The 14,358-nt window shown below is 33.1% G+C and overlaps 1 protein-coding gene across 5 annotated transcripts in view; it reads right to left on the bottom strand.

Annotated features, from left to right (window-relative positions):
• The window catches only part of GlcT (ceramide glucosyltransferase), a 163,598-nt gene that overhangs the window by 47,158 nt on the left and 102,082 nt on the right, over positions 1 to 14,358 (bottom strand). For 4 of the 5 annotated variants that reach the window (XM_081730532.1, XM_081730529.1, XM_081730531.1 and 1 more), the window contains one exon: positions 3,877 to 13,548. The exons of the other annotated variant lie outside the window; for it this stretch is intronic. In XM_081730532.1, the coding sequence (XP_081586658.1) occupies positions 12,159 to 13,352 (1,194 nt within the window). In that variant the 5' untranslated portion in view covers positions 13,353 to 13,548 and the 3' untranslated portion in view covers positions 3,877 to 12,158. Of the gene's footprint in view, positions 1 to 3,876; positions 13,549 to 14,358 lie in introns of those variants that run through there. 5 annotated transcript variants of the gene reach the window in all.

The raw sequence follows: 14,358 nt of genomic DNA on the forward strand, positions 1-14,358 counted from the left end.
AATTTTCGGTAACATTGTCTTCAGAGTCTCATATTTTGCTAAAATTGCATTCAACAAGCTTACTCACATATCACTAAAAAGTCCTGGTTTCAAAAGACAAAAAATTTACGGAAAGATTTCCACTAAAGAAACAAATATTAAAGTGTAATTCACCGAAGAATTGTGTTGCTTTTTACATGCCTCTGTGATGCTACGTAACAAAAACAGAACATTTTCACTGTAACTCATTTTTCAGCGACAGATTGAGGGGTTTCACACAAGAAAAATCTCAGAATGACCATTATATACTGAAACACCCTCGAATAAAGTGGGATTTCACAAAAACCAATATTTCATTTGAATTTCGTGTATTTTGTTTTTGCTTATTCAATTTATCGTACATATTTGCTCGCTTATTTTATTGTTTCATTGTGCTTATCAATCCGGGCTTTATTGATAAACCTTCAAGCCTGCAAACAAGCAACCTTTGATACTCATGTGTTAGCGGTAACACACAGGCTTCAATACCAAAATCTTCTGAATCAGTTAAAAAAAAAAAAATGGATGAAGCGGCTATGAATAAGTATCTTGTGCATTAGAATAAGAGTAAATCTTAAAGAGTAACAGTGAACCTTGCAATGAGCTTTGGTCGAAAGTAAGAATCTTAATAGTTTGAGCATCTTCGTGCTCGAGTGGCACCAAAATAATACTTTTGAACTGTTAGCTTGTTGACTATTGTAATTCTTAACTTTTTTCGACAAAATAAAGAAAGAAAAAATGCCGTTGAAACCTCATGAAGAGTTCACACAGTGCATGCTTAAATAGGTTATATGTCGTCACTGTCTGAAAGATTGTATGTTTCTCCAGTATTCTTATATTATCTTAATCTAAGGCAAGTACACCAACCGGAAACACAACAGAACGCACCTTAAAGTTACTTTATGTCGCAGACCATTCTATCTTTGGTGAAATCCGTTATCAGAAATCCCCAAAATTTCGCCGAGTCTGTCTACATTATTCACTGCTCTTACCGCATCTTGCTAATTCTATTGTGGGAGTACGAGATTGCGATGTAGGTTAATGTTACCCTTCATCTATTATACTCCAGAGTTGCAGCTAACTCAACTAGCTTTTACAGAAGTAATTATATTGCTATTTTTCGTAAATCATATATACCCACATTTATTTCTCTTTAAAGAAAAATAAATACGGCAATCCTATCAGTACCTCGGTTTCCAACACATTTATTTCTTGTTTTCTAGATTGATAAAGTTCACTATCTTTTTAAATAACTCAAAAATTACTTTCAATTTTAACACCAAAATTTTTATAAAACTCAAGAAAACCTTGGACCACGCACTGCAACATACAATCCAACAAAATAACATCTGCAAATGTGCGGAGAAATTATTTTGAAGATATTCCAATTTATACATTTTGAAGAACACGTGGAAACGTATCAATTAATTAGCCACATACACAAAAATACGAGATCTGTGCTCCGAACCCCAGGGTATGGATACAATGTATTTTGTTACGCAGAATCCAAATTTCGAAACCCCAAGAAAATAGACCGTCATTTATTTATTATTGGGCGAAAAACTTTAGCGATTTTGCATAGGAAGAATACACGTAAGAGCCATACAAAAACAAAACAAACAAACAAACAAACAAACAAACAAACAAAAAAAAAAGTTCTGTGCAGTGGACCCTAAGGTATGGATTCAATGTATTTTGTTACGCAGAATCCAAATTTCGAAACCCCAAGAAAATAGACCGTTATTTATTTATGGGCGAAAAACTTCAGCGATTTTACATAGGGAGAATACACGTAAGAGCGATACAAGAACAAAACAAACAAACAAAAAAAAAAAAGTTCTGTGCAGTGGACCCTAGGGTATGGATTCAATGTATTTTGTTACGCAGAATCCAAATTTCGAATCCCCAAGACGATCGAAAAACTTCAGCAATTTTGTTACGTAACACAGAACATACGTTTTTCGCTCATAAAACAACACTGACACGGTCAATCACCCTGGGGTTTCGAAATTTGGATTCTGTGTAACAAAATACATCGAATTCATACCCTGAGGTATGCTGCACAGAACTTTTGTTTTTTGTATGGTTGTGTTACGTGTATTCTCCCTACCTAAAATTGCTCAAGCTTTTCACGCATTAAAAAAAAAAAAAAAAAAAAAATCGATAGTCCTGGGGTTTCGAAATTTGGATTGTGTAACAAAATACATCGAATCTTCACCCTGGTCCGGTGCACAGAACTTTTATTTTTGTGTGTGCGTGGGTGTTATACGTAAGAAAATGTGATACTGAGTGTTAGTTTGTGGGTACTTGTGACAAGCCAAGTGCAGTAGGAAAACTGTTGAGTGCATTACGTTATTCACAAATAGACGATTAGTACTATTTATTAAATCTGCACCAATCTGGATAGTTTTGAGTAATTTCAAGAAAAATTTCAACCGTTCTGTGAAGTTCACGTATTTAAGATTGCAACATTTACTTATAACAGCGGTGTGTATATATATATATATATATATATATATATATATATATATATATATATATATGTATGTCTAGGTTTTTGTTTGATACTTCCATGTAACAACAATTGACGTCACAATATGTGAGCAGTGGTTGACAACATCGTGTCCGTAAGTTTTCCTGAGGTACTCCCTTTTCCTCCCATATCCTCATAACACCAATTTTTCCATCATCATTCACTTGCCTTAATCATAGTTTCCCTTAACTTAAAAGGGCATAATCGCGAGGACGTTAAATTGAAAGATTTCATTTCATTTTAAGGTGTGAGTATAAGTTTGCAGTTGATGCATTAAGAAAACGCTGAGTTCCCACTGAAAACTTCCGCAATTACTAAAAAATAAACATATACCACGGTTAGTCCAAGTTAATATTCGTAATCATGAGCTAGTTTAGTTCCTTAAGTTATTAACGTAACAGTATTCATCGTAAGCATTATTGTTATCACGATAGTGTACCCGCAAGAAACTGCGTCTTGCCATATCTACTTGGCTCCGTAACTAATTTTTTACAATACACGAGGGCCGTCCAGAAAGTAAAAAATAAAAAAAAACGATTGCGCATCGCACGCGGCGCCGTCCCCTCACTACTGCGATCGCGTGCGCAACAGTTAGCTCCTTCCTTCACCTCAGTGTGAGCCGAGTCTCAATGCTGTGCGGTCACGCTACTTGTTACTGCAGCGATTCAAAATGGCGCCGCCAATAGAAAATCCCGCCAAATGTGAAGTACGGAATGTTATTCGTTTTCTGAACGCGCGAAAAGTTAAGCCTATTGAAATGTATAGGCAAATAAAGAATATTTATGGTGCTGGTGTAATGAACGAATTATCAGTGAGGATATGGTGCATTATGTTTAGTCAAGGAAGGACCAGCGTGCATGATGAAGATCGAAGTGGGAAGCCATCACTTGTTTCGGATAAACTGCTTACAGCTCTAACTTGGCACCAAGTTATTTTCACTTATTTCCAAAACTTAAGGAATTTTTTGGTGGAAAACATGCAAACGATGAAGAACTCAAGCAAGCAGTGATAACTTGGCTCAAATCTTCGGCGGCAGGTGAAAATAACATTGCCAATTTAAAACTGGTCCCACATTATAACAAGTGTCTTGACAACTATGGCTATTACATAGAAAATGTAGAGTAAGGTCCTGTGGCTTTTGTACTGATATCTTTTGTTTTTATTTAACCATGTCAAAATGTGCTTTACTTTCTGGATGACCCTCGTAAAATGACAGCACAATAATGATGATACGATATTTTTTAAATCATATCCTCTTGAGACAAATGTCTGTAAAGCAATCCACTTTAATCACTGTTTCACATTGCGATAATAAAGAAAAATAATTTCGAAAGCAGTAAAATTATGTACTTCTTTATTTTGGATCCATTCAAACGATGTGGTGAAACACGGTTCACCAGCAGTTACATCATTCAACCCAAGTTGGATACTCACATATACATCTACACAAACACACTAAAATACACTACACAATTACAGATAAGGAATTTAGAGTACCAACGATGTCAATCATAAAATCCAAATATAGCGAAGCAGTAATTAACACAACATATACATTATTAATGATCACAGTAAAGTAACAGCGCGTTGTACAGTATAGACATTATATACACGTATACACTTGGAGAAAATAATTTTAGCTACCTATCGAATTTTCTTTGAACAATTATAGCATAAGAAATAAATGGTTTCCACACTCAGACATGTTTTACCATAAACATACACTCACACAATCTACAAACTTATTATACAGATCCACTTCATATATTTCAAAGGGAGAAAAAACTTTCTATTAAAGCTGACGTAACACCATTCCTTTATCAGAGAGCGCAATAATTACTGTCCCAACAATTTGATTTACTCAAAATCTACACAAGAATTTCGTGCAGGATTGTACTACTTTAAATAAGGGTTTGTTTGAATTATGTTATCTTCTAAATTTGCAAACTGTAAAAATTAAAGAGATACTAAAAGAATCATTACTGCTACCAACTACTGATGTGTCTAAAAAAATAAAATAAAAATGACATCTGTTTGCCACGTAATGATAATTTCGAACAAAACACACTCCTTCAAAAAGTAAATTGACAGAGGAAAACTTCAACAAACATGATTTTTGTATCAATATAAGCTTCATCACCAAATTTTTACAGAGATCTCAAACACTTACGTTAAGCAGGCAACGAAGACATTCATCATACCACTATCCTTGTGTATATTATCGCGAACACAATGCTTCCAAGAAAGAAAGATAAATTATCTTTTTCTAACAAGTTTCAGTTTTAATGTGCCAATTTCAGTATTTCTAATTCCGAGAACACTATTACATTAAACTATTTTTATTTCCGTTACAGAATTATTTTCGTTAAATATAAATTTGACATTGTAGCATCTAGTAAACATAATGGGGCTAAAGAGTATTTCTACGTGGAGAACTACTTCCTGTAATTCATTCATCTCACCAAGCTTTCAGACCTGCATGTTTGAAGAACTTATAAAACATTTTTGAAAAGAAAGTTTTCCCACATGACAAAATGCTAGCTAAGCATCGACTTAAAAAAAGTGGAAATAAGGTACTAGTTTGAGGAAGACGACTAGTAATTAGTATACTGCCACGGTAACACGGAGACTCGGGTTAGAACATCGCTATTCACAATTTTCACACTTTGAATTTCAATCAGCCCAAACACTGAAAAGGAAGCTTAAAAACAAATATTTCAACTTATGCAAATAATAAAATTCAAACAATAGTTTATGAACGATTCATTAATTTTAAAGTCGGTGGTCAAGCACAAATAAGAAGTTATTAATAAATTACCAGAAGGATGACATCAAAGAAATCATGGCTGCAGCAAGTATCCTGCATTTTTGTCTGTAGTTTTACAACAATCCAGTAACTAGCTGATATATTATAGATTCAATCATTTACGAAAACAGATCTTACAACTAAATGCTTCAGTCCTGATTGGACGACTGTTAGTTTAAAGTCCTTTTCTGTATCGAGACTATATATGATAAGATGAGGAAATAATCCATTTTATTTCACACTACAAGTGCAAATTCAATAATATACAAAGAATGAAAAAAATGCACGACTGGACCGAAATTCGAACCCGTGTCTCTAGCTTACTCTGCCGATGCGTCAATCACTGAGCTACCCAGTCCACTCCCTGAACAGCCATACATTCTATCACTTTTGAAGTCAGTTCTCGACAGCTTAACGTAGAATCCTAATCACAGTAACTCCTACTGGGAGTCCAAACCTTGTCCTCCCGTGCCGTATGTTAACCATATAGAAACGAGGAAGAAGCATTGTGCTTCAAACTTGGTAAAAGCTTATTATATATAATAAAGGGAAAACAATCACATTATGAAAAGTATTACACAAAAGAGCTTTCACTAAAACTTTTCATTAGATAAAGAGAGGAAAGAAGCGAGCAAGAAACGTTAAAAAGGACAGAAGAATCTTAAAAAAAAAAAAAAAAAAAAAAAAAAAAAAAAAAAAAAAAAAAAAAATCGAATACGATGTTGGGATCCATTCCAATATGGTACCCACTTGCACAATTTCCAGTTTTTTCTCCTTTTATTAATTTTTCTTTTCTTATAACTTGAATGGTATGAGCTTAGTGAGAACATAATTATAGGAAGTAGTTGTTTAAGTAAGTCATTCAAACTTCTGAAACACAGTATATGTCCAGACTAATCCGAATGCGACAATAACTATCTCCATTTTGTTTCCGTTTATTCAATAATTACTTCTCAACTTTATTACATAATCACTCTTTCTCATGAATATATGAAGTATTCGTTACTTTCACTCTTGATATGTTGTCTATCGAAAGTAAATGAGAATAATATGGTGGTTCTTTTCTTACAGAGACGCAGCTTTAAAGCAGTACTGCGAAGCAACAGCTACTGTGAAATTTCACGAAAGGGTATGACAACCGTTTATCCATTCAGATTACATGACAACATTATAGGAAAATAACTTGAAATATTATTATATATACACATTTCTACTATAAAAAGTGATTAACAGCTAGACAAATGAACATGCTGGAAAGAGAAGTGATGCACATATTTCATTTGGAATGTCTGATTTAATATATATTTTAAAATATCGTTATTTCAAGTTGATATATTGATTGGTGATATTTGCAATAACTCGATCCAACGTATACTTCATTGTAAAAAGTTATGAAATTGTTTCTTTGTGAGGATATGAACACTGGTGTTCCTATATACCAACTGTATACAAGGATGGCAAAACACGATTTGTACAAGCAAGTGGATTTCAACTTCATGAATCAAATAATATGAAGATGGAAAAACATGCTACGTCACGTTTTAGGACATTGATCACACTTAGATCAATATACTGGAAAAAAGTTGATAATGGCTCAATTAAAAAGCCCCTATTTAGCAGCACGTATATATAACTGTTTTTACCAGTGAACTGAATGTATTTTAAATTTAATTCATAGAGTTGAAACTTGCTTGCCTGTGGAACTGTACATATCATGTTTTGTCACCCTCGTATAAATACATTAGAAACGATATCCATGCGGTAAGTAACATTTGTGAGACTGTTTTCAGTTTCATCCTCACTAACAAAATGTTTTTATCACAGGCTTTAACAAATAATTGGTTAAATATATTATAATAACGAATATGACACTATTATAAAGTTACAAGATTAATTTTGAATTTCATTTCTGTTCCAACAAATCGTGCTAGTGAAGTGTTTTGAGTTGTAATGACAGCTTGCTGAACACTGCAGAAGAAGTCATATGCAATACAATTTGTCCTTACTCTTACTTCATGCTTCTACCACAATGAGTGTAACATAAAATGATATATTAAAATTTGGATAACTACGATTCAGAGTTTATTTCTCAAATTAAACATGAATATACCTTTAAGAACCTCATGTACGTTTGAAACGTCATTGTTTGGTTGCAAATATATATGAGTAGTGAGTGGAAGGATCATAATTCTGGCTTACACTTGATTACGAAACATCATTCACATGGGAAGATGCTGAAAGCAACACGTCCAATGCTCTTTACCATTTTGTTTCATAGTACTTCCTATGATCTTTACCACTACATCCTCTAAATTTGAATACTATCGGTAGCATTACATTTATTATGATGAATATGAAATGGCATAAATTGCACTAATGGCCTAAACCAGACGATAGTTTCCATATTGAGTGTAAGTACTTAAAAAATACCTTAAGTGCGTTTTATTTATTCTTTAACCAATATTTCAACTTCCAATTATTCTCAAGTTTTCCTCGGAGTTAATTGTGTTAGAAGAAAACTAACTGCTTATCTAGATAACGTATTATAATACCCTTCTTAGAGTTACGTTTTATCTTGAACCTATAGAAATTAGTAAATAGACTGAAGGGTCGTACTTTTTCTCATTATATTCTTAACCTGTAAAATTTGAAAGGTAAAATAATGAATATATATATATATATATATATATATATATATATATATATTTGGCCATGTAGGCCTAAACACTATTTCCTATCTTCACGAAAGTCTGCAGTGTTTGTACAGTGTTGCTAATCCCCCAAGTCTCCTTAGGTTCTTTTGGAAATATAGAAAATTCCCCATATTGAATCTTACGGTAATTAATCCCCAATGAAGACTTCAGAATAACTGAAATTAAAATAATGGTTAAGAAATAAATAAAACACACTACGGTATTTTCATTATTATTATTATATACTTCAACGTTCTTTAGAACTAATGAGTGTAGATACTATATTAAAACACGAAAATTTCAACTTCGATTTTGTTGCGTACATATGATTGTAGTCCTTCACGATTCCTTTGTTTCCACTGGAACTGTTTAATCTACTTCCCCCACCACCATGTTTCAAATTGGCATAATCTGACATTTCATAAGAATCGTATAATCCCATAATACTCACGTTTGTTTTCTGATAAGCCCTAACTCAGTAACACCAAGATCTCAGTAATTTACAAATACAGTTTTTGAAAAATATATTTGTCTAAATACAAAGACGCGTGTTAAGTAATAGGTATGCTTGCTTAACGCATTTCACATGTATGCATTTATACACAAATACACACAGAATAAAGATATAAATGTAGTTTGTAATTTTAACTTTTAAAAAAAATCTTTTCCTTCAGAGGAATTTTAATTACAAGAATTGAAATCCTTACATTTAAAGTAGCTTAAATTCTAATTTTCTTGAATCTCAAACATCAGTACTTTTTTCAAATTGTCATTACGATATTACTACAATGAAACATTACACAGAAAGCATATTTTCTTGCCTTTCGAAATAAGTTCAAATCACCTAAAGTTTATCGGTACAAGTTTTACGTTAATTCTTTCCTCATAGTAGCCACACTACTTATTATCTTCGAGTAACCAATACCATTTCATCCTGCAATTTATCCGCTGACAACATAAAAAAATTACAAGTTTTAATGAAGAAATTCCTGCTGCAGGAAATAATAATCATACTACTGGCCGTCTTTTACAGAAGAGAATACAATATTTTATAATGTACTTACCGTAATAGGCAAAAATGTCAGCACTGGTAAACGAAGATTTCATTTTCTGACCACTTCAAAATTTACTACAAACTAAACTATAATATCGACAAAACATTAATACAAAATACAAATAAATCAAACTATTTAGTAGGAAGTGAATGAAAATTCTTTTGAGAAAACGAACTTACTTTTAAGTTTAAATTGTAAATATTTTTTTTTTTTTTAAATCCATTACTATATAACAAAGAATAATGTATTCATACAAAATATATCCAGTTGTAGAATTATGTTATACTGTTCTCTGCTATTCACTCTGCTTCTCAAGTTTAAAATTTTCTTTGGAATATACGAACAAATTCTCCGACATTATGCATACAGGAAATGTCAGATCTTTGTAACTTTCTTCTGATGTAATGTGTTTTATATATAAAAGTAAGCGCTGAACTCGAACAATCGGAGTCTCGTCCATGTGCAAGATTCGACTACAGAACACGACAATCCTTCTGAGAGAAGTTATCCATATTTTAATATATATATATATATATATATATATATATATATATACATCAATTTCAATGTACCACCATATTACTTAATAGCTTCACAACACAAAACTGAGAATCGCAGTAGTGCTTAGTGATTGTTATTTCTTTAAAAAAATTATTTCCTACTTAAAAAAGAATTTGGTTAAAAAAATGCTTTGTTCGAAATTTAACTTCCTATAAAAACTATTGAAATGTCCATGTTTTCCGCTTCTACCAAACGGGAAAGCAAATAACTAGCTTCTAATCAATTCCACTGTGTCAACTAAAGAGATAAAATTGAACATACATGAGCTAGATTTCGACTATGACGCAGATAGTGTGCAATAGACCATTTGCAATCTCATTTTTAACACTAGCATAAAACTGATAATATAGGGTCCAGCAAAATTTTATACCCTTTTTAAATTAGCCACGGTGAGCGCTGTATTCGCAGACAACATTCGAGTCGTTTGTTCTTGAGTAGTACAAGCGAAGACATTTTACTTCTGAACATGATGTGGAATGTAGAACATAAAGTGTTTGTGTTGGAGAGCTATTTCTAGAATGGTGATTACGTGACTGTTTCACAGGTGCAATTTCGCCGCCATTGTGGTAGATAAATATCTGGACGATATTATCTTCAAAACACATTGGAGACTCAAGAGTTTCTTCTAGTAACTAAAAATATTAGTTTGTATGATAATAAAATACAATGTTAACCAAAATCTACAATGTATTTTAAAAAGGGTATGCATCATTATGTCAGACCCTCAAGGAGCTATGCCTGAACAGAAGACTGGTAAAACAATGGCACCAGACATTCATTGTTTGCTTCTTCTCAACAAAGATTGTATAGTGTTCTATATAAGAATGTTTCATTGTACGTAACATGAAAACACAGTGTACATACGAAAAACTATACTTAACATTGACCAAATGTACAAAATAAACCAAAAGCAATTATTGCAATCAATTATTATCTTTTATTCATTCCGTTAACAGAAATCATGGCAATTCTTTTAGTAACATCTTACTTAACAGTCAGTAGTCATAATCGCACGCACGTATACACACATACATACGGAAACAAATAGTAGATAAAAGTATTACTATAACTCAAAAGAACATTTCATCTCTTTCACAGCTCGTCTTTCTCCAGTTTCTTTCTATTACATTATAAAAAATGTATCAAATAATAATTACACTGAATAAAAAAAGTACTTAAGCAATAACACTACATTAAGCAATAAGAAAAGAAGAAACACACAAGATCCAGGGTTTTCCGTGGAAAGAATATTTTGTTGGAACAATATATATCAAGTTATTAAAATACTAACTTCTGCCTTGTTAGAAAGGAATTCTTACAAATGAAGAACATTATCACCAAGGTTTCTTCATTTCTCATTTTAGTATCACATCTTTTCACTTTATTCGTACCATATATATATAAATTAATTTAATACTGCAGGCACAGTACATCAAAAGCTAGCGAAAAAGTCACTGGAATGAATGAAACCGTGTAAAAGAAATAAAAGTACAAAAAAGAAGAAGAAGAAGAAGAAGAAATATATATATCCGTTACAAAGCAATTACAACATGTGTCAGCAATTACTAGTATTCATACATAATTATGAAGTTTACATTCAACAATACAGACATACATGAAGTTGATTGTGCATCACATTTTCCAAAAAATCATGTTATCACAAGATTTACACATGATATATATATATACCCTATCATGAAATTTCCTCATTTTCTACTTTGGCTATACGAAACAAAAACAAGCTGCAAAGTGAAATGACTCTGTTACAACATGTAGAGACACTTACATAGTGTGTATATACTGTACACTTTATGTTTGAGAAAAAGTATGCTAATAATATAAACATGGATAACTCATTAGCCACAGCATAATAAAACAAAAATATTTCAGACTCAAATCTATGATTTATAAAATTCACTTTGAATACTTTAAGCTGCTCTTTCCTTTTGAAACAGATTACCCAAAGAAATCTGAAATTATTTCGAAATCATACTGCTTACTTCCATATCCGGTATAAGGATATTTACTTTGAGGAGTACAATACGGAAAAAAAAAAAAGTGGTAACTTGTTTGTATCTGACCAATACACACATGCATATCTACAACTGTCAAGTTAGCTAATGGTCTACATAAATGTATCTAACTGTGAATTGCAGGAATTACTAACACTTGTTTCCTGTATGACGTTATGTGATAAAGGTTACATTCTGCTTTCTTCTATATTATGTATATATATTTACACAGTATTATTTTTGGCAACTATTTATTAGCTTATGTCAGTTGTGCTACGCAGCACTGACATTCCTCCTCCTCCGAGCTTCTTGCAGCATTTCGAAGACTAAATACCAGCTATGACTAAGTGATTGCATCGGCGGCAGAAATTATAAGGAAAGAAATTGCAAGACGAGGAGGAGGAAAAAAGGTAAACAAAACTACATTCACAACGGCACTACGACTAGCAAACGTAATTCTTGAGCTAAACTTCCCAAAGATCACACTTTAACTTTTGGCTTTATTTCTTCGGCTATACCACCCCACTTCAGTTTGAAGGTTCTAGACCTCCACCGAATAACAGGATCCCACAAGGCATTGAGAAATAGATAGGGTCCGCTAATCTCACTAAATAGCCACGCCACTACAAAATCGAATTTATTAAATGGTACGCCACCATTTTGGATAACATGTAACAACATCCAGTCTAGAAGAAACCACACTAAAATATGAACTAAGTAGAAAACCAAGGGATCCCATCGGAAAAGGAATGAGACAGCCCACGCAGCACAGGCTCCGATAATGAAACACTCAGTTAAAGGTTCCAAGACAATTGTATGAGGCACCATGGCTACTCGAAGTTTGGCCCATCTTGTCAATCTGGCTTGAAAACTAGACACCTCACATAATCCCGAATTCTGCCAAGCAGGCTGACTACTAATACACAACCGCCAACCTCGATCTGTAATGGATTTTGCGAGAAAGAAATCTTCTGCTAAGTAGCAGCCAAAAGTTTCCAGTCCACCAACTTCATCAATGAGAGACTTTCGAAACAGCGTTGACATTCCAGTATGACAGTTCACTCGAACCATGTCCGCCCCAAGATAAATTCGAGCTTGCATTGTACCAAAAAAGATCTTTTCTAGCGTTGCTGCAAAACCTTCCCTATCGCAAGTAAAAGGCATCTGGTGTACAAGTCCAACATTTTCAGTCAAGTGATTTACCATGTCTAACAAAGTATCTTCTTTCATTCTTATGCCACTATCTGATATAACAACAAGACCATACTTTGCTGCATGATATCCTGGATGCATATTATTTATTTTCGGATTTACTCCAACTTTCGCGCCTCCAATAAACAGTCTGGCATCGACATTGGGATACTTTTCCATTAATCGTTTGACTAGCATAATGGCAGGATCACTCTCATCTTCAACACAGAACAGAAGTTCATACACTGGATAATTCATTGTAAAAAAAGTTTCCAGATTACTAAATAAATTTGGATCAATTCCCATTAAAGGTTTCAATATTGATACACCTGGATATGGAGTCTCACAAACCTGATTAACCTTCTTGTGTAGCTTATACTTCCCCCAAAAGAGTGCCATTAAATGAACCACCCAGAATCCTGACCAGAAAATAACAATGGCGGTGGCCATAGATAAGAAAGCGTATGATACTAACTCCATCATTTCTCTTCATCATCCCATACACAAACACCAACTCCCAAAATTCTGTCATGCCATTACTGCTCCCCGTTCGGACGATTTATAAAGTTTTCTTATCCTTTCACACTAAAGATACAAAATACAGATATTCATTCTTCCTCACGCAGGGCTTCACCAAACTGGACCATCATGTCAAAGCAGCGATGCCAACAACCTCCTCCTAAAGCAAGAAAAGGTTTTTAGCAGATAATTCCAAAACACTGGTTTCTAAAAAACATATTTCACTAAATGTACTCCTCAAATATATTATATTGTTAATTACATACAATCTCACTTAAATACAAAATACATACATACAGGGATATCAAGTGTTCATTCATGCTAAAGCAGTGAGAGGGGAAGAGCATTTATGTATAAAGGAAACCAATCTATACAATATGATATAACGCCACGGTGAACTGTTACATAGGAAGAACTAAGCTATTTTTGACTCAAATATAGTCTTACTCCTACTTTTTATCAGAAAATTGCTGTATTTTAACCTAACAGCTCCAGTGTGGACTAACACCGTTATCGATAACTGCTAGAAATTGATGGACTAGACATGTGTGTTCTGCAAGGAAAGTAAAATAATCTTACTTCTCAAAACTGTAACGAACTACACTTCTTACAAAAAGTATGATATACAGTCTAGTTTTATTAATGATACAAATAAGTTGTCTTTCTTAAGAGTAAAATTGGGACAATATTACCGTTAATTAATAACAACGTCTTATTAATAACTAATTAATATCACTGATAAGACTATAAACCGTGCCTCATACTTTTCTAAGCCTAATTCGCTGGTTTTGAGCGGTGAGGCTGTTTCATTTTTCTTTTAGAACGGTTCCGCAGATAGCTACAAAATTTCGAACATGTGTTCTGGTTTAGCAATTTTTAGAATCGTCAAAGGTATCAGCACACACTGAAACAGCTTGATTAAAATACAATTTCGTCATACAATATAAAACGGTATTTTCACTTGTTCATC

This window comes from Thermobia domestica, chromosome 11, assembly GCF_964235325.1.
Source record: "Thermobia domestica chromosome 11, izTheDome1.hap1.1, whole genome shotgun sequence".
Taxonomy (NCBI): domain Eukaryota; kingdom Metazoa; phylum Arthropoda; class Insecta; order Zygentoma; family Lepismatidae; genus Thermobia; species Thermobia domestica.